Source organism: Strongylocentrotus purpuratus, unplaced genomic scaffold (genome assembly GCF_000002235.5).
Source record: "Strongylocentrotus purpuratus isolate Spur 01 unplaced genomic scaffold, Spur_5.0 spur5_scaffold_11, whole genome shotgun sequence".
Classification (NCBI taxonomy): domain Eukaryota; kingdom Metazoa; phylum Echinodermata; class Echinoidea; order Camarodonta; family Strongylocentrotidae; genus Strongylocentrotus; species Strongylocentrotus purpuratus.
The window spans coordinates 4,689,362-4,714,506 of NW_022145596.1; the positions used below are offsets into that span (position 1 = coordinate 4,689,362).

Genomic DNA, 25,145 nt, shown 5'->3' on the forward strand with positions numbered 1-25,145 from the left:
TACAATCTTATCTTTTTGACATCACAGAGGTAATAAAAACAAATATTGCAAGTCAATGGTAGAGGTAAGTGCTCCTAACTGTTGGGTGAACACATAATAAAGTTAACAACTAAGTTATTCATACCCCTTGTAAAAAAAATTCTTTCTTTTTTCATAACTCAAAAATGAAAAGTGGACTGGTTGAATTAGTGCCTTTAAAGAATACTTGATGTAAGCTTTCATTGTAGCTATGGTCACAAATCAGAGCAGCGACCGACCGATCAGTAGCTTGCTCGGTCGCTGCTGGAATGTAGGCATCGCCCAGCGGTAAGGTCGGTGCCCGGGCGGCGACCGCCCAGGCACCGAGCGTATTTTGGGCGGCGAGTGAAAAGTGAGCAGGCGCCGCCCAAATTTTAACTCCGCGCTAAAACTTCAGCGGCGACCGAGCGAGCGATGCCCTAAACTCGAGCGGTGTCTGGGCGGCCGCCGCTCGGTGGCCGGGCAGCCGCCGGGCAGAATTGGTTAAAAACTTGCCGCTCAGCGGCCGAGCAGGCTACTTTTGGGTAATGTGACCATAGCATAAGCCACATGCAAAAAACAAAAATTTGAATGTATAAATTTTTCACATTTCGTTTTCATTTTTTTTTAAATGGTAAGGGTATAATTAATCTAGTTGTTAACCTTATGTGTGTTTTTTCTTATCAATTGAGAAAATAAAAAAAATAAATGCAAGTCAATGGCAGAGTTGATTGATTCTTTTAAAGTTATGAGTTACAAACACATCTTTACATCGCCTTCACCATTTGATATCATAAAGTTAATGACAATGAAATTTCAATTCAATGGCAGTACCTCAGGGAGAGATGCTTGCACCTTTTATACTTTAGAGAAAGCGGTACATACAACTCCAGCCGTAGCTACAGTAAAGGCAATGACGAGTAGGATGTAGTTCTTAAGTCCACGGATCTCTCGGAAATAGAACACGCTCCACAGGCCAGCAAGGATAGAAGGACCCTGGCATGGAGATAATTACAGGATAATATAATGTAATAAATATAATAGGATATAATACAATATAATATGATATAATATAATGTATTGTAAAATAATGTAATATAATATATGATCATATCACATATTTTATCATATAAATAGATACGCTAATACTATTAAAAGCTGGAAAAACAAGTATACATTACACAGCTTATATTTTGAATAGAGTATTGAGTGATTGGTACACTTCAAGAGCTGTTTATGTTTTACTTACCGTTGTGACGATAGGAAACGCCACAGATTCAGAGAGGTTTGTATTGGCAACAAACCACCCTGCCTGAGCAACCGCCCACATAGCACCACACACTAGACTAGGTAGGACAAGGTTCTGAGAGTACTGGGGCTTGTTCTGCTTGTAGGCAGAGTAGATGAGAAAGTAGGCTGTACTAGTAGCGTAGATCCCACAGAAATGGGCAAATACATAGTCTAAACCTGGAAAGGACAAAAAGGACAGTGAAAGACCTTGAAATCAATTAATTTGGAATTCATAAGAAAATGTTATTTTGAACAAATTTGATTAAACCTATCAACAATAATTGTGTTGCTTTATGTGTCGCTTTATGTGGTAATTTGGTGGAGGCATATTCATAATGGTTAATTCCCTTGCAGAATTCTAGGATATTGTGATAAATACCCAGAGAATCCACAAAAATTGATATAAATTAATGCATTAATGCATATTTTTTTCCTTTTCAGTGCCCCAAAATGTAGGCCTGAAAATACACAAATCTTGAACTGATATTAGATGAAATATTACATTACTCTGTTCCTTAAGATATCTCATAACAAATTAAGCTAATATGGACGCTTCATGAAAGAACTATCTAGTTTAAGTTCTTAGCCACAGGCCTAGAGGTTAAACATCGGTCGACACTATATGGGCTCCAAGATTCTTTCATTCATAAGGTTCTTTCTTTAATTATTCTTTCATTCGCACCTTTGGTAACCTTTAAGGTTAGTGATAGGGTTATAGTAATCATGCAATCCCACCTTTCATCAACCCATTGTTCGGGTTTGAATCTCAGTATTTATTCAGTTCTATTTTTTGCCTTTAAGTTCAAGTTCGTTCAAGTTCGTTTATTTACACTCATCATTAAAAATACAAGAACATATACAATTAAATGAGGAATAATCACACATAAAATATCATACATTCAACAACAACAAAATAACATAACATAATGGGAGTGAAGGGATGAGCTAAAAAGGAGTGTGGTCCTTATGCTAGAGCCCATCCCTCAGTATAATATAAATAAAAGGTAAATTAAATGTTGTACGATTGGAAGCAAGACAAAAAGAGGGAAAACAAGGGGGGGGGGGTAAAGAGCCTGGTGAGTTATAGCACGTAGGATTCAATTAAATGCATTTTATATTTTCGTTTAAAAGTTTGAAGACTTTTGCAATTTCTTATATTTATTGGAATGGAATTCCAAATTTTCGGACCATCGAAAGATATTGACTTTTTCATTAAAGTTGTTTTAATTTGAGGTAAGTGGAAATTTGATGCATTTCTAGTTTCATAGTCATGAAAGGTCGAATTTAAATTAAAATACTTTAGAAGTGCACATGGTAAAGATTCATTTCGACACAAGTACATAAAGACTGCAATATGATATTCACAGATATCAAATACATTGAGAAGCTTTAAGTTATAAAATATAGGTTTCGAATGAGCTCTGTAGTGTGAATTTGAAATTACCTTTATAAATAATGAGCTCTGTAGTGTGAATTTGAAATTACCTTTATAAATAGTGAGGCAATGCAATAAATAATCAAAGTCTAATTGTCTGTGAGGTAGGCACAGCTAGCTAGAGCTGTAAAAATTGTGACCTTTACTTCAAATTTACTAATGAATGAATCTTGGAGCCCATATAGTGTCGACCTTAAACATCATTATGCCCAAGGAAATGGGTAATACCAATTCTTTTTACCCTCTTGACTGGCTCCTTTGACGTTATCCTGAATCCATAAACATGGAATGAAGTTGAAGCCATATAGAACGCCAGATATTGTCGACAGCACACAGCCTCTGCAAGAAACAAAATAAAATATATATGGTTTTAGAGATTAAAGCAGAATACACATATAGTGTGAGTAAAAAAAAAAGTCTACACCTAGCAAATTGCTAATTACTATTATACACTTATGAAAGAGTGCTTTATCCCAAATTATTTGAGATTTGGGTATTAATTCGGTCTTTGCAGATCCAAAAACATCCCTTAAACAAATTAATCATGCCACACATATCAAACATCAAAGAACATTTGTGCGCGTGTGTGCGTGACTTTGCTTCTGCAAAAAGCTTATGCAAATATGCATCTCATTTGATACATTAAATTCATTCTCTCACTTTAATACTTTTGCGCGAGTCGATTTTTGTACTCTCACAAACAATGCCTCCTGTTCATCCAAGCGTGAACACATAATACACAAAAATGATACTGATCGATTCAGGATCAACACTCTTCCAAAACATGTTATGATAACCTTCCATTCATAGCTGATTTTTAAAATAAATGACAATTATATGAGTGTAAACATTTTTTTAGTCACACAGTACAGTCAAATCTGACAATAAAGAACAACTGAAAAAAAACTATGAAACTGCCCATTGTATACAAGTGGCATTACAATTACAACACAAATTCTACTGCAGTCAATTTCTTTCACAGAACATGTTGTACCCACAACAACATTGCATACTGTATACTGTTCATTTACAATATGGAAAAAGTTTAAAGTTAACCACAGCATCACATCTGAACAGGAATTTATAATCACACCAACCAATGAAAGATTTGTTTAATTCAAGTTTGGTCAATTATAGATATTCAATTGTACCTACACTATTCTCTTCTGCAAAGTAGACAGATTGTCTACCCATGATGCATCTGTGGATGATGGCTGATCGATCGCTTCATGGCTTCCTTCTTGTGATACATTTACCTGAGGGTAAAACGAAGATTATATTATAGGCAAACTATCGTTTGAAACACATGTGCATTGAAATAGGCTATATACTCATGAAAATGACAAAGATGGATAAAATGCTTTAAGTTGCAAGTACGGTAGCCAAGTATCATGGTTCAATATTTATGCACATCTTAGAAAAAAACTTATCTTAAACATAGTTTTATGAGGAAAACTACAGTATCCCAAGTTATTGTACTTCAATTATCAGAAGAACAGTTGAATTCATGAGCACCTGCTATACCAGGGAAACCTCAGAAAAGGTCACAGAAGTCAAGAGTATCAGTTTTTGAACAATTCTTCATTTTCATATAAGGTAATGGCTCTTGTACTTTAAATTTGCCATTGAGGAACATTTAACCAACACTGATTTTGGCTAAGAGATAAATATAAACCATGTATTTGTATGAGAATTAAGGCTTCTGTATATCCACCACACTTTGCTCATGTCCAACAAGAAAGTGAGAGGGATGACGAGGAGTTATATAGGGACACACAATCACCTCGTCATAATTGTGAATAGAAGACAGCTACAGTAGTTTGGGCATATAACTGGATGGAAGAATAGCTTGGCAAACACCATCTTGCAAGAAGGAACTAATGGGAGAAGAAAGAGGGGCAGGTCAACTAGGGCATGGACTGACAACATCAAGCAGTTAACAGGAATGTTGTTTGAGTGGCTATGGAATAGCTAAAGACATGGAGTTATGGAGAAGCTGTGTCTCAAAGTCCACTTCAATGTCGCTTGGCCAAATGGCCTCGAAGCTATGGGACCTAGCCCTTCTAAAAAAGAACCATGGTAACCATGTTTTTTTTTCTCCAAATTACCACCCACCATGGTGACCATGGTATCGAACAATGATAAACATAGGGTCATCAAACAATGAAAGTCATTGTTTGATACCATGGTTACCATGGTGGATGGTAATTTGGACAAAAAAACACATGGTTACCATTGTTCTTTTGTTTAAGGGAGCTAGAAAGATGGATAGAAACTTACTGCATGCTGATCATCATTAAGTAAAGGATTGTTGTCATTAGATGAGCTTGCAGAGGTCGATGAACCCAGTTTCTTTTGTTTTAGACCAACTGGATCTGGCTTGACCCAAACAAATATCACCAATCTGAAACAAACCAGAGGTACAAGCGATCAACTATTGAGACATTTTTTTGATAAAAATCTGTCTAAGCTTTGAATCACAAGCACAAATCTCATGTCTCAGTTATTCACTAAAGCAAAACCTATATGTAATTTTCAACAAATCACGTAATGATGAAATGAATGATTGACAAACTCAGGATTACAGGTCTAAATATAGAGTAGACCTATATTACATTTTAGATTTTGAAGAGAAAGAGAAAGAGAGAGAGAGGGGGAGCATTTTACAATGTTGACAGTAATAGATTCCTGGCATTTCATCTTAAACCAATTTCTGAATTAATTTACAATCAAATCGGATTGAAGTTTTACAGCCTAACACATTTCATCAAAACAAGGTGTCTAATAAATACATTCTATTCATACAAATTCTATACCTTCTATTCAAAATAATATGGTCTATAATATTATAACATTTGGTGATCCATTGGGGATTTCCTACTAGATCAAAATTCAATCTTTTTTACCTCATAAACGCCAAAGCAAATCCGATGTAATTCAGAGTCGGTCGTGTTAACACATCTTTGTTTAAGCCGAACCACCCAAAGCTATATGAAATACCAAAAGAAATGTGGTAAATAATAAATGTTACAGACATATGCATTTCTGCCTTCTATCAATTAATAGAAGTGCATTTATCTGAATTTTTTTGTAATCAAACTGGTACAGTTCTTCTCAAAGAACAATCATGTTATATGTACATCATATTGTACAATGTTTTGCCCCCCCCCCCCTCCAACAAAGTCTTAATAACAAGAGAACTTAATAGTGAGCTTTACAAAAATGATGGGACGTTTTGAAATATATTCAGACAGATAAAGATAACATATAAATGCAATTTCATGTAGGTTCTACATTCATTTACATGAAATGATTTGAATTTTTAAAAACATTTTCTGCTGGTTTTATTGAAATATTTGATGCCAGTCACATGCATGACCAAGACAGGGCTATAGCACTTGGGTATGAGTGCAATCTATCATTTCAAAGTCACAATGACCTTAAATTTCTAAGAATTATTGTACTTTAATAGAAACACATGTATTTTGGCACGATTTGAAATTCTTACCCCCCCCCCCCCCACATTTTCTCTTAAAATTACCCCAAAACATGTATTTTTGTTAAAGTTTGAAGTTTAAATTTATTTGTTCCACATTTACATATAACAACATAATTAAGATCCACACAAGCTGTAGCGTAACAAAACAACACAGGTAGAAAGCTTCAATGAAGTATAATGTACATTAAATAGAAAGGTGTTTTGGGAGGAGTGTAGATATGAAAGACAATAAAAAAACAAATTAAAAAAATAGAGGAGCCTAAATAAATAGCAAAGCTTGTACAAGATGAGGCTCCTGTGAAGAGTAATATTATAAAGTCTAGTTACTGATCATCATAGGCATAACTTGACAATGAACTTACTGTCCACTGGCCCATCCAGCTATCATATTGACTGATGCCCAGATCAGTAAGCCTGGCCCCAGTCCGATGGTCTTCAAAATTGGCACCACCATTATGTTTCCTGAAATGTAGATAAAACATATGAGTTAAGGTATTAGGTCAAAATCACTTGACATACAAACGCCATATAGGCATAAACATGTACTGTACTACATCAGGTTTGAAGTACTTGTCGCGGAAGTTGTTGTTCATCTTGGTAAGGATGGTTTTGTAGAACATTTAGCAGACAAGTTGAGCGAAAGTGTCAAAATGTTCTTGTAGTTATGACGGTTTCGAGAAACGACCGCCAGTTGCTTAATCCCTGTTTCATAATGGTTCTATTAAAACAGACATTTCATTACAGTACATTGAAATTCTTTATAACAAAAATATACTAGCTTTTTACTAGTACGCTATCAAGAGCTTCAGTATTGAGTGTAGGGGTTACAAATATATGCTGTAAAAATTAAGACAATATTTTGAATGATTTATTGTATCTCTTTTTAAAAATAATATTGGGGATCACTAGACAAAAACTTATTGCTTTTACAGCTAGTTGTTACACAGTTCCACATAATGTTGCTACTTTTTACTTGATGATTAAAGATAAAGATCAGTTCTAGTCATGCGATTGCATTGTGAAAGAAACGTTGTGAAATCGATCAGAAAAGGTTGATCATCTAGCATAAAAGTATTGGTGTGTACTGCAAGGTTCTGGAATCATCAAAATGATAAGAAATTTGGCCCAGCCTTGGTAAAGTTACAAGCACTGTACACAGAAAGATGTATATGGGACTATGCACACGTGTGCGACACATGCATAATATCTATCACGTCCAAATAGATAGACTAATTTACCAAATATATCAATAAGTAGAGGGCTTCTCGGCAAAATTTGTATGATCACGTATCAGTCAAAACATATTCTTTCACATGATTGGTAATAAGAGCTACCATTTCATTTTATGAGAGGGGGGCGTTTCCAAAACTGGTCTTTACCTTATATGTCACTGTACTCTAAATTGACACTGACCTGTAGCCCAGAGGAATCCACCCAGCATGGAGAGAGGATAGAAGATTGGACTGTAGCGGAATAAATTGATCATGAGACCAACAAACCAAATACCTGAGCACATTATCCACTGGAAGAACACACCTGCAAATTATATGTAAATCAATTCTGTGTAAAAATAAAAACTTTATATTCACAATGAAAATCATATTTGCAGCTTCTGTTATTAAAAATCGTACGTGTACTTCACTATTTGTTAATGAGTATAATGCGACTTGGTAAATAAAGATCTAGCTAGGAATTATGTCAATGAGATTTAGATCTTACTATCTTTGAATTACTACTAAAACATTATATTACATTAAGTACGATGGATTAGATGGAAATGATGTTTAAATCGCTGTTTTGATCAAGATATTTTTAGAGTTCTGAGTTAAGCCTTTCGGGGCATAGGGAGAAAAACCTGCTCTTTCATATGACAACACATTTGTTGTGCATCGCCTTCAAGCTCAAGAGTGATACAGTTTTGAATCTCGATTTGGTAATAAAAATATTGACCAATTTTGCATGAGCGTGCAATGCACGTAGACTGGATAGGGATGCCTGCAATCTCTATGGGAAGGGTTTTAGCACACAAAATTGCAGGCGTGATCAGACACCCTAATCAAAGAAGATAAAATAATGTAGGCAAAATATCAATCACAAGAAAGGAGAGTCAGGAGATCATCAGAGAACAGAATTTGTGATACTATGGGAGTAGACTCTACTATACAATTATAGCAATCACAAAATATATATGTCATCAAACTCAAAGTAAAGAGTGCATGTGCATTTGGAGATTATTAAAATGTATAATCAGTCTTAAAAAGTCAGGTTACAAAATTGTTGATTATATTCTCATTCCCCTCTAAAGAATAGGTATTACGTAATGATTTACGCCCATGATTTCAATACTCCAATAGATCTATGTCTAACTCTTTGAAATTCCTGATCCACCCACATTTATTGGTGCACCACGTACGCGACCCACCGGCCCGCGGCTGGGAGCTAGCAAAGTCCGACTCTATGAAAGAAACTCGACGAAACTTACCATCTCCCGTCTCTACGTGTTTTACAGGTACAAAGTTGCTTCCAAATCCAACAATCGCTACTGCAGACCCTATGAATCCTGCAGTATTACTGCTTATCCCAGAACCCATCGTTACAGCCGGTAGAATTAAGTCTTATCTCTTCAATAAATGCAATTAGATTTACTAAGTTTTCCGATGTGATGCCTGGTGGTCATTGGTTGAAAGTTTATGACTGCGCGCTGATGTTCAAGAAAATTTTCATTCGGTAGTAATGTCCAGCTGATCACGTCACATGATTAGATCAAATTGAACCTTGCGATTATTTTCTCTCTAAAATACCAATATACGGTATCTGTTATCATTTCCAAAATGACAAAATATGAATCCCAGTGAATATCATAAACTTATATGTACGTGTGTTGTGATTTATATGACCATGAACACCTTTTAAATGCCTAATGTTGGCTAAATTACAGGCAAGAAAAAAGCTGTGAAATGAATTTAGGTCGGTCTGGGAAATTTAGACATTGCAAGCATGATTACGTGCTCCTAGTTATGTATGTTGATTCTGTACAACTTAAAGACACCATAATATACTTGAAACAGATCAGACTATATTGATCTCCTTATTTCACATATTTACTTACGCAATCGAGGTGATATTTTGATGAAAATGGCATCAATAAAGCCGTTATATCTTTCCTCAACAATACATCAAGTTCATTCGGTGAGTTTATGAAATGTCTGATTAAAAAGAGTGACTGGATTTTGAGTTCAAGACTTAATATTTTGCTTTTTCCTCGATCGAATTCCTTCTTCGACTTCAGCCGACGCGTTCGGCCGTCGACAACGGCGGCACTGCACCGGTCTCTCAGGCCAGGAGTTCCGGCGGCCGGCGGTCGCTGGGTGGAATGTCTTGGTAACCTTACTCTAGTTTGGATTAAGACATTTAAATTATCAAATCATTTCTCTGTAGTCTGTACGATGCATGGGGGTTGTGTGTCTAGACACTGGCATAAGTTGTCTTGGCAGCAATTCAATTGTCAGATTGTATTTTGTTTTAAATGGCGCTTGTTCAGAAACCTATCCAAAATTTGACCCGTAACTCCGCGCCTGTGTGAAGTTATCTACCGTAATGATGATCTGAGACATTACGGTAGATAACTTCACAGAGGCGCGCCCCCGTCCGCAACCCGCGATCGGTATGTACTTGTATTGTGCAGCGGTTTGCCTTGAAACCTGTTAAAAAGCGTATACTAATATCAATGTTTATCCAAAAAATACTCAAGAAAATACATGTAACAAGAAAATTGACACGAAACAGGTAATAGGGTCTAAACATAACAACTTTTAACTCATGATCTTTATTTGGACATTTAATAAATATTTACTTCATTTTGGGTATGTTTTAGTAGGGTATCTCCACGCCGTAGTTACGGGTCAAATTTTGGATAGGTTGCTGTCTTCTAAACAAGCGCCAAAAAATAATATTCATCAAACACTTCTACAAATATTTTTTTTAACAAAGGACGTCGATTGACATTGTCATTAAAATATTATACAAATAATGCACAGCCCAGCGTTTGTTAGTGGTGAATGCAGTGCATGCAAGGTTTCTTTAGATTGGTGCCGTCTCTGTGCACGAGCCGCTTGCGGCGATTTCTCAGTGCGCACCATCTGAAGAAACCGAGCGTACACTGCATTTAGTAGTTGTTTTATAAAATAGCGGAACATGAAAATCAAAACAAACGAAAGTCTAGATGTAACGTTAGAGTCTAGGAGAGTTATGTTGGTTCTAGAAAATGAAAAGGTAAGACCTCGCTACTTGCTCTACGCGTACGCTGCGCTGGATATCGATCTTTTAGCGTGCAATATCACTTTTTATAGCGCTTTTCAGGCACGATTGTGCATGCACCAAAAATAGTTGCATGTCATGTAACGCATTTTGGCAAATCACGATGCTTAAAATACTCAAACTATTTTATAAAAGAAATTATTGTTATGTATTTAATCAAAAGAGGTTGAAAGTTAAATGAAGAAAAAAAAATCAAATTACGTGTCGAAATTATCTAAATTTCTGACTGGAAACGCAACAGACATGTCTGGGCTGGCTAAATGTGCTAGAAATCATGTGAATCACAAAATGATTTTAAGAATATCATGACTATGGGCCAGTATGGCTATGACTGAGTATATGTATGACCATGACTAATGAGTGTACCAACAAAATTTATAATCCAAATTTCTTTCTTGATAAAATTCATTGAAGTTTTAACAGTTTGATTGTATTCTGATCTTCAGTCCTAACTTTACTCTTGAAGTTGAAGAGTGAACTTCAATATTTATAAAAGATAATTAACTGACATGTAATACTGCATAATAACCCACAATCCAAGGTTAAAATTGTATGTTTGGACTTAACATAATCTTCTACATCCTGTTGTAGGTCAGGTCGGAATGGAAAGAAGAGGAAGAAAAATTGATTTATTAATTATGAATCTGAACCCTAAGGCTAAAGATATAATTTCACAGTCTTGGAAAAAGGGAGAAACTTGGTGAAGAAAAAAGTAAGAGAGATTATATTGTATAAGGCTATAATTTGAAAAGCTTCAATCATAATACTTTTTTTCCACAAATGATATTGTAGAGGACAAGGTAGGCCAATTGCTGCCTCCTCCCCTTGCAGCATTCTAAAAAATATTTATTATTAATCTTAGAAGAACAAACATTAAAAGATTTATACAACTATACATCCAATGTTCCCAAGGAAATGTGCTAATTATTAACATTTAAAACAACAAAGATGCATACCGGTATTTATGTTCTGTGTTTTCCTACCTACTTTCTGCACAGAGGTTGGCAAGTACATTCAGTTTTAAGAGCAGATATTTATGCAGAACATATGGAACCCTCACTCAAGAACAGAAGGAGAAGATAGCCGAGGGACCCAGTCTTGGGGATTTCATTGAAGGTGACTTTGAAGTGGAACAAGAAAGTCATGGATATGAAGGAACTTTAAAGAAAGAAAAGGGTATAAAGAGGTAAATTAGCCCCCAAGCTGATTATGAATAATATCAAGAAATTTTAATAAAACGTTTATATGTGTGATTTGAAATGTTTTGATTGCCAGTGAATATTTGAATTTCATTGATATCGGGAAATGCATGATTATGCAATGTGAAGTAAAATTTTGAATTCAAGAAGTTGATCAATCTATGTATATGTGTACAAAAAATGTATATATTGTAACGCAAACTTCTAAGATAGACCAATAAATTGTAAAGTCATTCAGCCTTGACATGTAGTTCCTATTAGGAGGGATTAAAATCATCCTCTAATAGCAAAAAGAAAATAAACATGATCAAAATGACGTAAGGTGTGAGCCATTTCACAATCAAAAGCTGCAAAAGATCTAAAAAATACTAGAAGAACTCTGGCACATAAACAAAGTCCTGATATTAAAATTGATTAAAGAAAGTTTGCTTTTTAACTCAAGTACTAGTACCAAATCTCCTCAAAAAAGCTACAGTGAACAAAACATCTATTTTCTAAAAATAATTATGTAATTTGTATTTTATTTTATCTTCTAGGTTACGTCTTCCACCATGGTTGAAGACAGAGATACCCATTGGGAAAAGCTACAGCGGTATAAAAAAGAACCTTAGAAGCCTCAATTTACATACAGTAAGAACGAAATAACACATTCTGTCTAATGGGTTAAGCTCTTTTTAAAGCTAATCTTGAGCTCTGGTATGGGAATCGTATGTATAACATGGCTATAATTCATTCTGGATTGTTTATCCTGCAGTAGATTGATTGCTTGAACCATTAAAATAAAAAATAGAAAAACCCACAAAAACTTACTGAAAATCATTTTAATAAAAACCACAACTCTCATTTGCACATAATGACCTGTGTTTAATAACCACATGGTGTCAGGCCTACTTGCCTTGATTTCCTTATCTTTATCACTCAGCCCCTCTACAACATGTCACTTATTTGTAATCTTGAACATTCAGTGTAAATTGTGTTGGATTCTGTGAGAATTTATTTTCTATCATTACTAGAACTCAAGCTCATCTTTAACTTTGTATATGTGTTAATGCCCATCTAGCTATAAATACAATTTTTATGCATGTAGGTTTTCATGTACATGTAGTGCCTGTACTCTGTTTTTTTCGTTTTGAACAGGATCCTTTTAGTGTTAAGGAATTCAATTGTTTGCAAGCTCTCATAAAGTGTAGCCTTTAGAACATATCAATCTGTATCATAGTGAATTTCAGTGATATCTATTGTTATATCTGCATAAATAATGTGAACAAAAATATAATGTTTTAAAATATTAGATCCATATAGGCGTGTTGTTGACTAAATTAAGTCATAATAATCTCCCTTTTTAAGCATACATGTGATTATGCTATACAGCAACAACAACAATGACAAAGTGGATGGTCATGCACATTGATACTGTATATTGTTGAAACCAAAACCCATTCCTACTAGGTTTTTTACTCTATTTACTGTGTGCTAGGTATGCGAGGAAGCCAAGTGTCCTAACATTGGAGAATGCTGGGGTGGAGGAGAGCATGGCACGGCTACAGCTACAATCATGGTGAGACGGTCCATACAGATATATATCCAAACTGTGGTGTAGTGGTTCATTTGCTTGACTCTTATTCTGAAGGTTGGCGGTTCAAATCCCTGCCTAATGCATGTACCCATACAGTTGGTTTAATATTAAAAAATAATAGTGACAGGATTTATTCATTTTAAATGCTCTGGGCACTGATAAAGGCTTCTGAAGTTGAAAAGTAGGAACAATTTTTTCCAAACTGCTGCAGAAGTGCACATGGACTTTATATGTGATAATTATTCATTGTTTATATGTGTTCATGTATACTAATGAAAGATTTCATTACCCCCCCCCCCCTTCCCAAATCAGTAAAATGCCCTCTTGGTCTTCTCTTGTGCATTTATCAATGTTTACCTTCATATGTTGTGTTATGACATGTCTACAATATCTTCCCTTTTGATTTATGTGTCTCTCTACTATTTAGATTCTTGGGGATACCTGCACAAGAGGCTGTCGATTCTGCTCTGTCAAAACAGCGAGGAAGCCGCCCCCACCAGACCCTAACGAACCAGTCAACACAGGTACTGCCATCGCATCCTGGGGAGTAGACTACATAGTCCTTACATCGGTCGACAGAGATGGTAAGAGATTTTGTCACATATCACATGCCTAAAATGATCTCTGCTTTTGGAAGTTCTCAACATTTTTAAAGTTTTCATTTCCAAAGTTCTTCAAACAGGGATCTTTGGGTAGGACTTGGTGAAGATCAAATGAAGCCTACTTGCATGAATACCATACATACTGATACTTTCTTCCTTAATTCTTTATATACCATACAAATAATTTCCCTGTGCCACACTGTATTTATCATGGGATCAATTTAGTTCAATGCAATTCAAAGGTTTCAAGATTATTAAACTGTTTCCATTGGAAGATTAATCTATACTGGTGTTAAAGGGAGCTAAGCGAACATTTTTAAATTAGATTAAAAATAGCCAATAATAATAAAAATAATTATAACATAAGCCTTGTTTACCCAGGGTACCCTCATCAGTATCAATAATGTTCTCCCTGAGGGCCCTGCAATCATATTATTAGCCCGGCTTTAGTATGATAAGGCGCACAAGCATTCCAGGAATTTTTTCCTGCCTAGTATCCATTTACTACACCTGGGTGGCTAGTGGCAGACATAGATTAATATCTGGCCAAAGGACATTAGTTTATATATTGCTATTATGTCATGCATGTTTGTCTTATTATTTCACCTCTAGATTTACCAGATGGCGGGTCAGCGCACTTTGCTGAAACTGTAAGGGAGATTAAAAGACAGTAAGTTCTCTTTTCTTTGTTTCATTGTACATTTACAATTGATGTAAAAAGAAATGTCGTATTTATGTTCTCTAACTCTTGAATTAGTAAAAGTCAAATGATAGTTGATTGATCACAAGCATTTATAAGTAACAATAATAATAATAGTGGGTTCTTGTATAGCGCTCATTTCTGTCAGACTTAACACTCCTGGCGCTCCCAATTATTACCCTGGCTTTAGCACGGCTGCCAATACAGCGCTCTAGCATTTCATGGAATTAATTCCTGCCAGGTACTCATTTACATCACCTGGGTTGAGTGTGGCAAATGTAGTTCAATGTCTTGCCAAAGGACATCAGTGCCGCGGTGGGACTTGAACATATCCACTCGACCACGACCTCTAATATGTCAACTGTAAGTCTCATAATATTCTCACACCTTTGAAGCAATTTTTTGTTTTAGTGAGGTGGTTGCTGCTCAGCACCACCCAGGCTTTAGCTATACATTTGATTGTTTCATGTAGTGTTGAGCAATATTGAATAATTGATGCAACATCTATAACACTTTTTTTTTGCCCTGCAGGAATCCAACCATCTTGGTGGAGTGTCTTACCCCAGACTTCAGGGGAGACCTAGAGGCCGTGGAGAGGGTAGCAGCGTCGGGTCTGGATGTATACGCTCACAATGTGGAGACGGTCAGCAAGTTGCAAAAGTAAAGAACCATCTGTATGCCAAGTTTTGATATTTACAAATAATTAGATTCTCACAGGAATTTTTAATTACATTTTTCTGGATTGTTTATTTACCATTATTATATCGACTTTGTCTCTAAGTTTTCTTTTGGAATTTGAATTACTGTGCATGAATATTATCTTTCTCTTTTTAAATTAATATGGTACAAATTTCATGTTTTCATAGATGTTCAAAGTAAAACCAGTGGACAATTATTCAAACTGCTTTTCCAATTGCTTTGCTGGCTCAGGGCTTGTAACCCCTGCTTTACCAATGTTTCCCTTTGGAAGTTTGAAAATAGAAATTTATCAGATTTTTATTTGTTGACAAATCAAAGCCATAAAGTTGTGATTATGAATATAGTGGAAACATTGTGCATAATATACAACTTTGACATCCTTCAACTTTACATGGTTTCAACTTCAGCCTGATATATGAGATTAGACTTTTGAGTGATCGAAAGAATTGAACTTATTATTTACACCTGTTACTTTATGTTTGAATTTGAATAGGTTTGTACGAGATCCTAGAGCAAATTACAAGCAGTCATTGACTGTCCTGGAGCATGTAAAGAAAGTCAACCCAGATGTATTCACCAAGTCTTCCATCATGCTTGGGCTAGGGGAGAAGGATGATGAGGTCTTTCAAACTCTCAAAGGTAAGTCAATATCAAGTCTGTTTAGTATCCCCTAGACCAGGCCTTCTCAACTGGTGGCGCAGTCAGTCGGAATGGTGATGAAAGATTAAAGACATTTAAAAAAATTATATTTTAAAATTAAAACTCAGCAAAATCAAGAAATCACCATCGAGTTGAGCCAACTTGACATTTCCCATGTTCACCGCATCAAAATAATACATATAAATTTACTTCCAGTGTAATTGTACCCAGGAATTGTTGTAATTTTTTCACATCAATATCAAACTGTGATTATCAAATTCCACATCTGGTCCTCAAAATGCCCTAAAGTCCACCAGCTTCCAGGGGCTCTGCCCCCTGGACCCCAGCTGGGGTTTCGCCCCTGGACCTCACCTGTTGGCGGCTAAGTTGCTACGCTCCCCCGCAGCACAGTCACTAAATATACAGGTTGGCACTTCAACTTCAATAACATTTTTGTTTTGGCACTTTCTAATACACTAGTTGAGAAGGCCTTCCCTAGACAATTCCCATTCCTTCCAAACCCCCTCCGACATCTCACCCCCTGTCTTCCATCATGTTGGGGATAGGACTAAAATAATTTTTGCACTGCACTGAACTGACTATAAATGCCCCCCCCCCCTTAGGTCATATGTACATTCAACAATCCTGTGCATATCAATATCACATGTCTCTCCTTTCAGACTTACGATCAGCAGGAGTGAGTTGCCTGACGCTAGGTCAGTACATGCAACCTACCAAGAGACACCTTAAGGTCGCAGAGTACGTCACACCTGAGAAGTTCAACTACTGGGAGAAAGTTGGGAACAAGCTGGGCTTTTCCTACACAGCAAGTGGTCCATTAGTCAGATCATCTTACAAAGCAGGTCAGTATTCATTGCAGAATATTATTTTACAACTTTCTTAGAAAAGATAAATATAACACCTGCACCTTGTAATAGCAAAAAAATAGATGGATGATATAGACAATATAAATGTGTTATACGTGTATATTACTGTTATTATTAGCAAGAAGTCATGTTCATTATGTAATAGTTACTATGTTAAGTTTTAGTAGTTATACGATTTGTATATTTCTCTTTGTTGATTCCATTTATGTGATTATATTTCTTGTCATTCATGCTCGTACAGCGCATAGAGAAACTTTTGTTTATTATGCGCTTTACAAATATTGTATTATTATTATTGATCTGGTAATAATCTACTCTTCTGTTCTGTAACTACTGAGGAAATACCATAACTCTATGGGCTCAATTTAAGCAATATCTAGTTATATGTATCAAACTTCAACACAAAGGCAGTACGTGGGCTTTGAAAGCTGTAATTATACATCACTAAATGATGTCATAAATTTGCCTTATGACATTTACTTTGGAAAGACAAAGACAAGGAAACCAAAAACAGGAAGTGTCGCATGTTTTAAATGGGAGAGAGGGAGTGCCTACATTACTTCAAGCAATTAAAATAAGTACAGTCATGTAGATGTATATTAATGGAAGTTTCGTTATACCTAGTTTCACTTTCAAATGTGCCATTTATCATTAGCACAACTTTCCCTGTTTCATATTACCATGAACGGACTATATCACTGTCCTCTTGAAGAGAAGTGCTTTCAATTTAATTCAGAAAAAGCATTGCTTGTGAGTCATTAGGGAGAAACATATCGGTAGTTCATGTGTCCCATGATGCTTCTAAGTGGTGTTGAAAGCTGACGATTGGAATTTTCCGCAATTACATCAGCATAACAAAGCAACTGCAAACTGATCAAATATTATCTTCCTGATGACATATTTCTTCAGCTCTGTCGTGCACATGGTGTAAAACGTCTGATTTGACGAGTATTGAAGTGTCTCAATAGGGTACATGACAGTGGTAACTGAACTTGGTAACTGAATGGTAGTGTGATCAGCTGTAACATTGCTGCAGTGAGGGATCTGTAACACCAAGCAACAGGCATTATGATTTTTCTGGAAGCAGCGAGTGGACTTCATGTTGGCCTAGCTGCACTATGCATTGGATTTATCGCAATCTGTGGTGTTGTAACAGTTAAACTGAAGAAGAAGGGTTGCTTCAGGTGTCCATGTTCGTCATCCGATGATGCTACATCTGTCGGTGAGAAAGAAACACCCAACGAAATACTGCCTACAGTGCAGCTAAGAAAGGATGTCGGGAGGGGCGGTGGAAGGTCTAACACGTGGCCTTGGCAGAACAAGCGGCCACCTTGTTCCGAGAAGGGTCTCCATGAGCCCCATGAGGTCCCAGGACATGGGAGCAGCAGCGTGATCTTCAGTAGCAACTCCCTCTGTCTCAAAGTGGTGAACGATGAGGAAAGTGACCTGGGTCATCAGTTCAAAGGTCATGTTGAGGTCTACAACGGAGAAGAGGAAGAGAAGGACAAGGAAGAGAAAATGGATGACATTCAGTCAATTGTGAGCGATTTTGAAGAAGAAGTACTGAAGGGGTTAGATGCATTGGACTCTTCCACAGAAGGTATGTCTGATTCTTTGAAAAATGTTGCAGGATCCCTCAAATCAATGAGTGCAGATCCTAATGCAGGGGGTGAAGGTCAATGCAAGGTCATGTGGGTGGTTGGTGATGAAGAATCAGATATTGGTGATCCAGTTGAGATGACAGACGATGAAGGGGATGTGGCATTATTCATCTCAGATGACGATGATTCAGATGTACCAACACACAAAGACATGGTTTCCCTACCGGACATGATCATAACTGAAGCAGATAGTGAAACCGACGGTTTTGATAGCCTCGATAGCGCAGAGCTACCCGTCCACCCCCGTAGCTCTTCCATTATGAAATACCGTTACTCTATGACCACAGAGGAGATACTGTGCTGCTCGTCCAACACCTCCTCCCTCGCATTAGAGTCCCCACACCTGGGCAGCTTCAGCGGTGAAGACCTGGATCTCCGTTATTGCCAAGGCTTCCCAAACAGTCTGGACCCACTGGAGGACCAGCGCTTGAGTGCGTTGCGCCCCTTCATGCTCTATCGCTACTCCATCTCCCTTGAGGAAATCCAATTCCCTACCCATTCACTGTCCCGAAGTATCCCTGCTGCTCTCCTCCCGTTGCCCCTGACTACCGCTGATGACGAAGACAGCGAGGTCTTCTATGATGCTCTCTCCACCATCGGGAGCAGGCGATCTTCCATCATGGATCCCCAGATGGAAGGCCAGAGTAGGAACAGCCTCGCACTCAGACCCCCAGGCAGACGATCAAAGTTTTTCTCAACTTCCTCTGATAAATCCACTCCTAACGTTAGGAGATGTAGCAGCTTACATGACCTTTTATAAGATGATTTTATTCTTGCTACGGAAGAGGCAAGAGGTGAGAAGGAGTAGTGTTTGCAGCAGAAAGTCTCTCAATAAACTTGGAGCAAATTGAATATGCCGACATTGCTGCAACCCTTGAGGAGAGGGAGGCAGCAGTTGAGGGTTGGAGCTGCAGTATTTAACAGTTGTACATTGATATATGAATTATTCATAATTTTCGTCTTTGTGTTAGGACTTGAAAATCAGTTTACGTTTTTTTAACTCATGGTGTATACTTCTAAAATTAATAGAAAAGAATTCTATTTTGTTCCATATCAATAAAAAAAAAATGCGCAAAATTTCCTGCTGTTACACACTCTCTAGATTTTGCATGGATATTGAGCGAATTAATGATAGTTTGAATTTAAAAACCACACAGATTCATATTGCTACTCAAATATACATGCATCTCCACCATACTGCAGTATATAAGCAGATATGAATCATATGTGAAGTTGAACGGCTGCATGCAAAATGTTATTGTCTTCAAAAATCTACAATTTACGAAAAGTAGATTTAATTTACTTCATATGCAAAATGTGGAAAGTCTTTGAGGACAATCAAATTCATCATATGTTACCAATTTTTCTTTGATTAAATATAATTAAATTGATACATGTAAAAATGTTTTTCACCCAAATTATTCCCCTTACCAGTACTAAAGTTTCTTTTTAAAGGGAATCTACCCTGAATTAGTAATTCATCTTTACTTTGCATGCCAGAGTTACCCTTGATTTATTTTGAGTTTTATCTTTATGCCATATTTTCATCATAAGAAGAATAACAGCCAACCTGATGGAGAGTCAATTACTCTTCCCAAACATGTACTTCAAGTATGAAGTCCCTGTAAATCTAATGTACTCACTTTATTAAAAAAAAATGATGTATGTCACATATCTAACCATTTTGTCTATTTTTCTCCCTCTATGTCACCTCTTCCCCCTCTCTTTCTTTCTCTCCCTTTCTCTCTCTCTTTCTCTTTTTCTCTCTGTCTCTCTCTGTCTCTCTGTCTCTCTGTCTCTCTCTCTCTCTCTCTCTCTCACCCTCTATCTCCCTCTCCACCTCTCTTTTCCACACCTGCAGGGGAATACTTCTTAACCAACATGGTCAAAGAGAAGAGGAGAGAAAGTTCACTTTCTTCAGCATCGACTGTGAAGGCAGGGCAAACCGAGGAAACACGTTTATGAGCTATCATGTAGTTAGGTATCCTTAGTTTCATTTATTTCAGGATTAAATTTAATGCTCTTATTCGAACTTGAAATTGGTAGACTACTAAACTTGTTAATCACTGGAATACAGATATGACAAGAAAGTTTTGATCTTTTCGAGTCTATTTGAGGGCTATGTGAGCACTACATATTTTTGTGAGTGAAATAAGCATTTTCCGGTAAAGTTACTGGTAACATCATGATTGTTTCAAAGGCACCTGCAAACATTGTGACCTTACCACTACTGAACTTTAAAAGGAAGTGCAGGAAGATAACGGTAGATATTATAAATGTGTGAAATCTTCCTTATTCCTGTTCTGCTTTAGTCTTATATAAATAGTAAATTCAAAATGGAGAAGCACATTGATCTTTCCGATCCAGGAAAGATACGATCGGTTACAAATCAGGGATAGTCATATGACTGATATTCGACTGGTCTGACATCTCCCCTGTAACTGTGGATTGTTTGGGCCTTTTTCTCTAACCAGGTGTGCATTACACAACCTACATTTTGCAATACATGTAACAATGAATGTATAATGTCAATGTCATGTAAGTTTGTTTATGTTCTATGATATCAAGAAAGTTACACTGAATACATGACAGAAAGTCTGGCTTTCAGACTTAAAACTAGGTATTGGAATGACAAACATGGTCATTTCATCACATGCCTTGAATTATGATGTCCAAAAATGTGAATAAATAGAAGGAATGCACTTCCTTGGAACTCACCGAGTTTAGTTTTTAGAATATGATAAGTTTGTTTCCAGTTGATTTAGGGTATCAATGAAATTTTTCTAAGTAGCAGTTACATTAGCAGAAGTTGCGAACAAATCTCAAATTGTTCTCTTTCCTGTTTTGGTCTACGACGTTGCTTGTTTCTCATCTCTTTCATGTTTTTCCCCCAGTTTAAAACAGAAATTGGAATTTCAGGTCATTTTCTTTAGTATTTATTTATTCTATCTGTGTAATTAAACAGGAAAGTTTTATTCTGAAAAAATATATTGAATTCATTCTAACTTTGTTTGTTCATGTTGAATATCTCATTGTAAATAACAAAAAAAATACATTTGAGTGTACATCAAACATACGTGATGCAGATCCTCTGCATGTTGTATATCCTCTGCATGTTGTATGTGCCATCATTGTACATTGATCTGATCGTTCATCGAAGTAAAGGTAAAATACTTTCACTTTTCATGCTTGATTAATGACAGATATACTTCATATCATCTGCTGATAGCTAGGAGGGCATTAACTCATATCCGCAATTATAGAATTAACGCCCTTCTGGCTCTCAACGAATGATATGTCGTTACACGCACTGCATTCTTCATTACAGTAATCAGAGAGCACTATCTCATTAAAGCTAGTTTCACTTTCAAACAAACTTTTTTTTTATTGGTGCAGTAATAGGTTTAGCTTCGATAAGGTTTCTTTTTGGTTTGTGTAACACTAAACAAAGAGAGTATTAAAATAGCCACTCAATGGAATTACATGTACTTTGATATATTTCATTTTATGTGAAAGTTGTCTTTAAAAGAGGAGTACGGTTTGCATGCATGAGTATAGTGTACTGATAATTTTAGTCGGTCATTCATGAAAGTGATAGTGTTTATAGGTTTGATTGTATATTTATAGAATATAGAGGCTCTTCTTCCTGTTTGCACTCATAGCATGTCAGTCATGAACTGTTGGGTTGGCTTGTAATTATTGACAATATGAGTAGCATAGCATATATGGCACCACACGTACAATGCTAGTGCAAACTTACCTACATTGAACCTATGTGGGGATGGATGGACAAATGGATTTCCCCTTTCAGGAAACATGTGTATCCATAATAATATTGTTCATTTAAACGTTTATGGAGGATTACAATATATATTATGGCTATTGTATATTGATTTAATGTTTAATTCTATATTCATGAATGCACTTTTAAATAAAGATTAATTACTATAATATACATGGACACATGACTGAATCAGAAATAGATATGTAAATGATATAAACCTTTGAGGAATATAAGAAATATATATTGGTATTGTGATCCTTGATATATTGCATTGGTCCAAAACATTATATAATGAAAATTGAGAGTGAGATGAGTATATGGCAACAGGAGAGAGTACTCAGCAAGTGAACAAAGATATTGAAAGGTGGGAAAAAGAGAAGGAAAAACATGAGGGGGGAGAGAGAGAGAGAGACAGAGTGATGAATGTGACAGTTCAGGATGCAAAGAATTTTTTTTTTTTTTAACTGTAATGCAAATTTTGCATTAAAACTTTTTCAAATCACTGTTTTTAATTATCAAACTGGCCGGATAACACCCTGTGACACATCTTGTGGTTATATATCACCTACCAAAACCAAAACAATTCACAACAAACCTACAGTCTTAAGACAAGGCAGATATGTTTTAACCATGATTTTTTACGTTTTTGTTTGTAGTCCATGCATACTCGTTGATCAGTTATCATATTTCCATGTTTAAAAGAACCAACAAAAAACTCCAGCGATAACTTGAAGATTTCTTGAAAGTATCTTGAAGATGTTATGCTGATGGTTTGACGATGCTTTGGTTTGGGAAATTAAAAGCTTTGGTTTAAGAAATGAAAATGAAGGCCTTGCATTATGTTCTTGCAGTCATACATTGAAATTGACGGAAGGTATTTAACATTTAACTCATAATACATCACAAAAAATGTTTCTTTTTTTGTTGTTGTCAGTTTTCTTTTCCTTTCTTACTTCATCTTCAGTCACTGGGTTGCACATATCTTCATCTGAAATTTTGAACTATTGATAGCTTCATCTGAACATTCCAAGTTACACATGTAAATCATAAAGGTACAGAGTGTTCATTATCAAAAACTTGACTTGATCAGACTCCTAAAGTCTCTCCCAAGTTCCTGGTTCTATTTCAAATAAAACGAATAATAATTTCCTCAGCGACGGCCGAGACCCCTGTAGCCACATCTTGTGTATTTGCGGCCAGGATATGCTGGAGGCAGTGGGCTTATGAGAGATCCCTTCATCGACAATGAGGTGCTGGGTGCCAGAGCACCAGACCTGAATGCGCGTTTGACACTTGGTGTTGGAATGGCACGGTTGCTGATGCCTCGGTATCCTGGACGACAGATTACATCAAAAGAAGAGCGCCTCCACGAAGCGGCTAAGGGTCCTCGTCGACATGAATCACCAGAGGACGAGGGGGATGCTGAACCTGATGTCTCGGTCGTCTTCTTTAGCTTATTCAATTGGATCTCCAATTCCTCACTCTTCAGATGATATAGTTCCTCTACTTCGTCTTCAGAATATTTTCTTTCGTTTTGACTCTTGGAGGCAGCATGACTCTGTTCTTCATCTGTTGGTTTTCCAGAGAGTTCTTTGTCATTGTTCAGGTCTTGCTGTTTGCTTGAAGCAAGGAGCTCCAATGGCTTTTGTGGTGATGCCCTCAATGCTCTTTCAATTTCTTCCTCGACCTCCATAGCCAACTTTCGGATAATATTTATGTCTGATTCGTTTTCCAGTAGAATAAGTGTTGTACTTGGACTATTTTCTACAGTCGACCAAGGCGAGATTAGCGGCGACTTTGTGCTGTCGTGATGAGATTGAGAAAAGTCCCCGGCGTGATGGACAATGAAGTTTTTGTTGTAATCTGCATCGTCATTGGTGGCAAGAGTGTTCAGGGGAGTTTTATTACCTGGAGCCTCTTTAATCTTTAGACTTTGTCGAACTTCATTAGCCAGCTTAAAAATTTGATCTGTCGATTCCAGTTTGACATTAGAGTCATCAGTTGTCGGCAAAGTCTCATTTTCTGGAGCCTTTTCGTCCTTCAGACTTTGTTGAACTTCTCTTGCTAGCTGGTAAATTTGAATTGATTCGAACATTACGTCATCTGAGGCAGTATTTGCCAGCAAAGGTTCATTTCGTTGGGCCTCTTCACCCTTCTTACTTTGTCGAACTTCTTCTACAAGCCGGTAAATGGGATTCAATGGTTCAAGCTGGACATCATGAGAGGCAGGGACTGTCAACAACGTGTTCTTTTCTGGAGCTGCTTCTTCTTCCTTCAGACTTTGTTGAACTTCCTTGGCCAGCTGGTAAATTTGATTTGTTGGATTTAGTTGTACATCGTGTGAGGCAGGGATTGTCAGCAAAGTTTTATTTTCTGGAGCTGCTTCTTCTTTCTTCAGATTTTGTTGAACTTCTTTGGCCAGCTGGTAAATTTGATTTGTTGGATTTAGTTGTACATCGTGTGAGGCAGGGATTGTCAGCAAAGTTTTATTTTCTGGAGCTGCTTTATCTTTCTTCAGACTTTGTTGAACTTCCTTGGCCAGCTGGTAAATTTGAAGTGATTCCAACATTACATCATCTGAGGCAGTATTTGCCAGTGATGGTTCATTTCCTTGGACCACTTCACCCTTCATACCTTGTCGAACTTCTTCTGCAAGCTGGTAAATCGGATTCCATGGTTCAAGCTGTACATGGTGTGAGGCAGGGACTTTCATTAAAGTGTTATTTTCTGGAGCTGCTTCTCCTTTCTCCAGACTTTGTTGAACTTCTTTGGCCAGCTGATAAATTGGATTTGTCGGATCTAGCTGTACTTCATTGGAGACAGGAAGGGTCAGCAAAGTGCCATTTTCTGGAGCTTTGTC

General features: G+C 36.7%; 2 protein-coding genes across 2 annotated transcripts; one reads left to right on the forward strand and one right to left on the reverse strand.

Annotated features, from left to right (window-relative positions):
• Nucleotides 1–588: 588 nt before the first annotated feature.
• Nucleotides 589–8,955, reverse strand: LOC594622 (transmembrane protein 144). Its single transcript, XM_030980435.1, has 9 exons — nucleotides 8,704–8,955; nucleotides 7,635–7,757; nucleotides 6,584–6,683; nucleotides 5,629–5,709; nucleotides 5,003–5,126; nucleotides 3,878–3,978; nucleotides 2,964–3,061; nucleotides 1,247–1,464; nucleotides 589–993 (listed from the first exon to the last, which is right to left on the reverse strand). Exons 1-9 carry the CDS (start codon nucleotides 8,810–8,812, stop codon nucleotides 856–858), a joined length of 1,092 nt encoding a protein of 363 aa, XP_030836295.1. The 5' UTR covers nucleotides 8,813–8,955; the 3' UTR covers nucleotides 589–855.
• Nucleotides 8,956–9,291: 336 nt separating this feature from the next.
• Nucleotides 9,292–22,522, forward strand: LOC115918484 (lipoyl synthase, mitochondrial-like). The gene is made up of 10 exons (XM_030980436.1): nucleotides 9,292–9,410; nucleotides 11,537–11,724; nucleotides 12,274–12,367; nucleotides 13,215–13,295; nucleotides 13,741–13,897; nucleotides 14,528–14,585; nucleotides 15,147–15,275; nucleotides 15,808–15,953; nucleotides 16,634–16,816; nucleotides 20,363–22,522. Exons 1-10 carry the CDS (start codon nucleotides 9,351–9,353, stop codon nucleotides 20,464–20,466), a joined length of 1,200 nt encoding a protein of 399 aa, XP_030836296.1. The 5' UTR covers nucleotides 9,292–9,350; the 3' UTR covers nucleotides 20,467–22,522.
• Nucleotides 22,523–25,145: the final 2,623 nt, after the last annotated feature.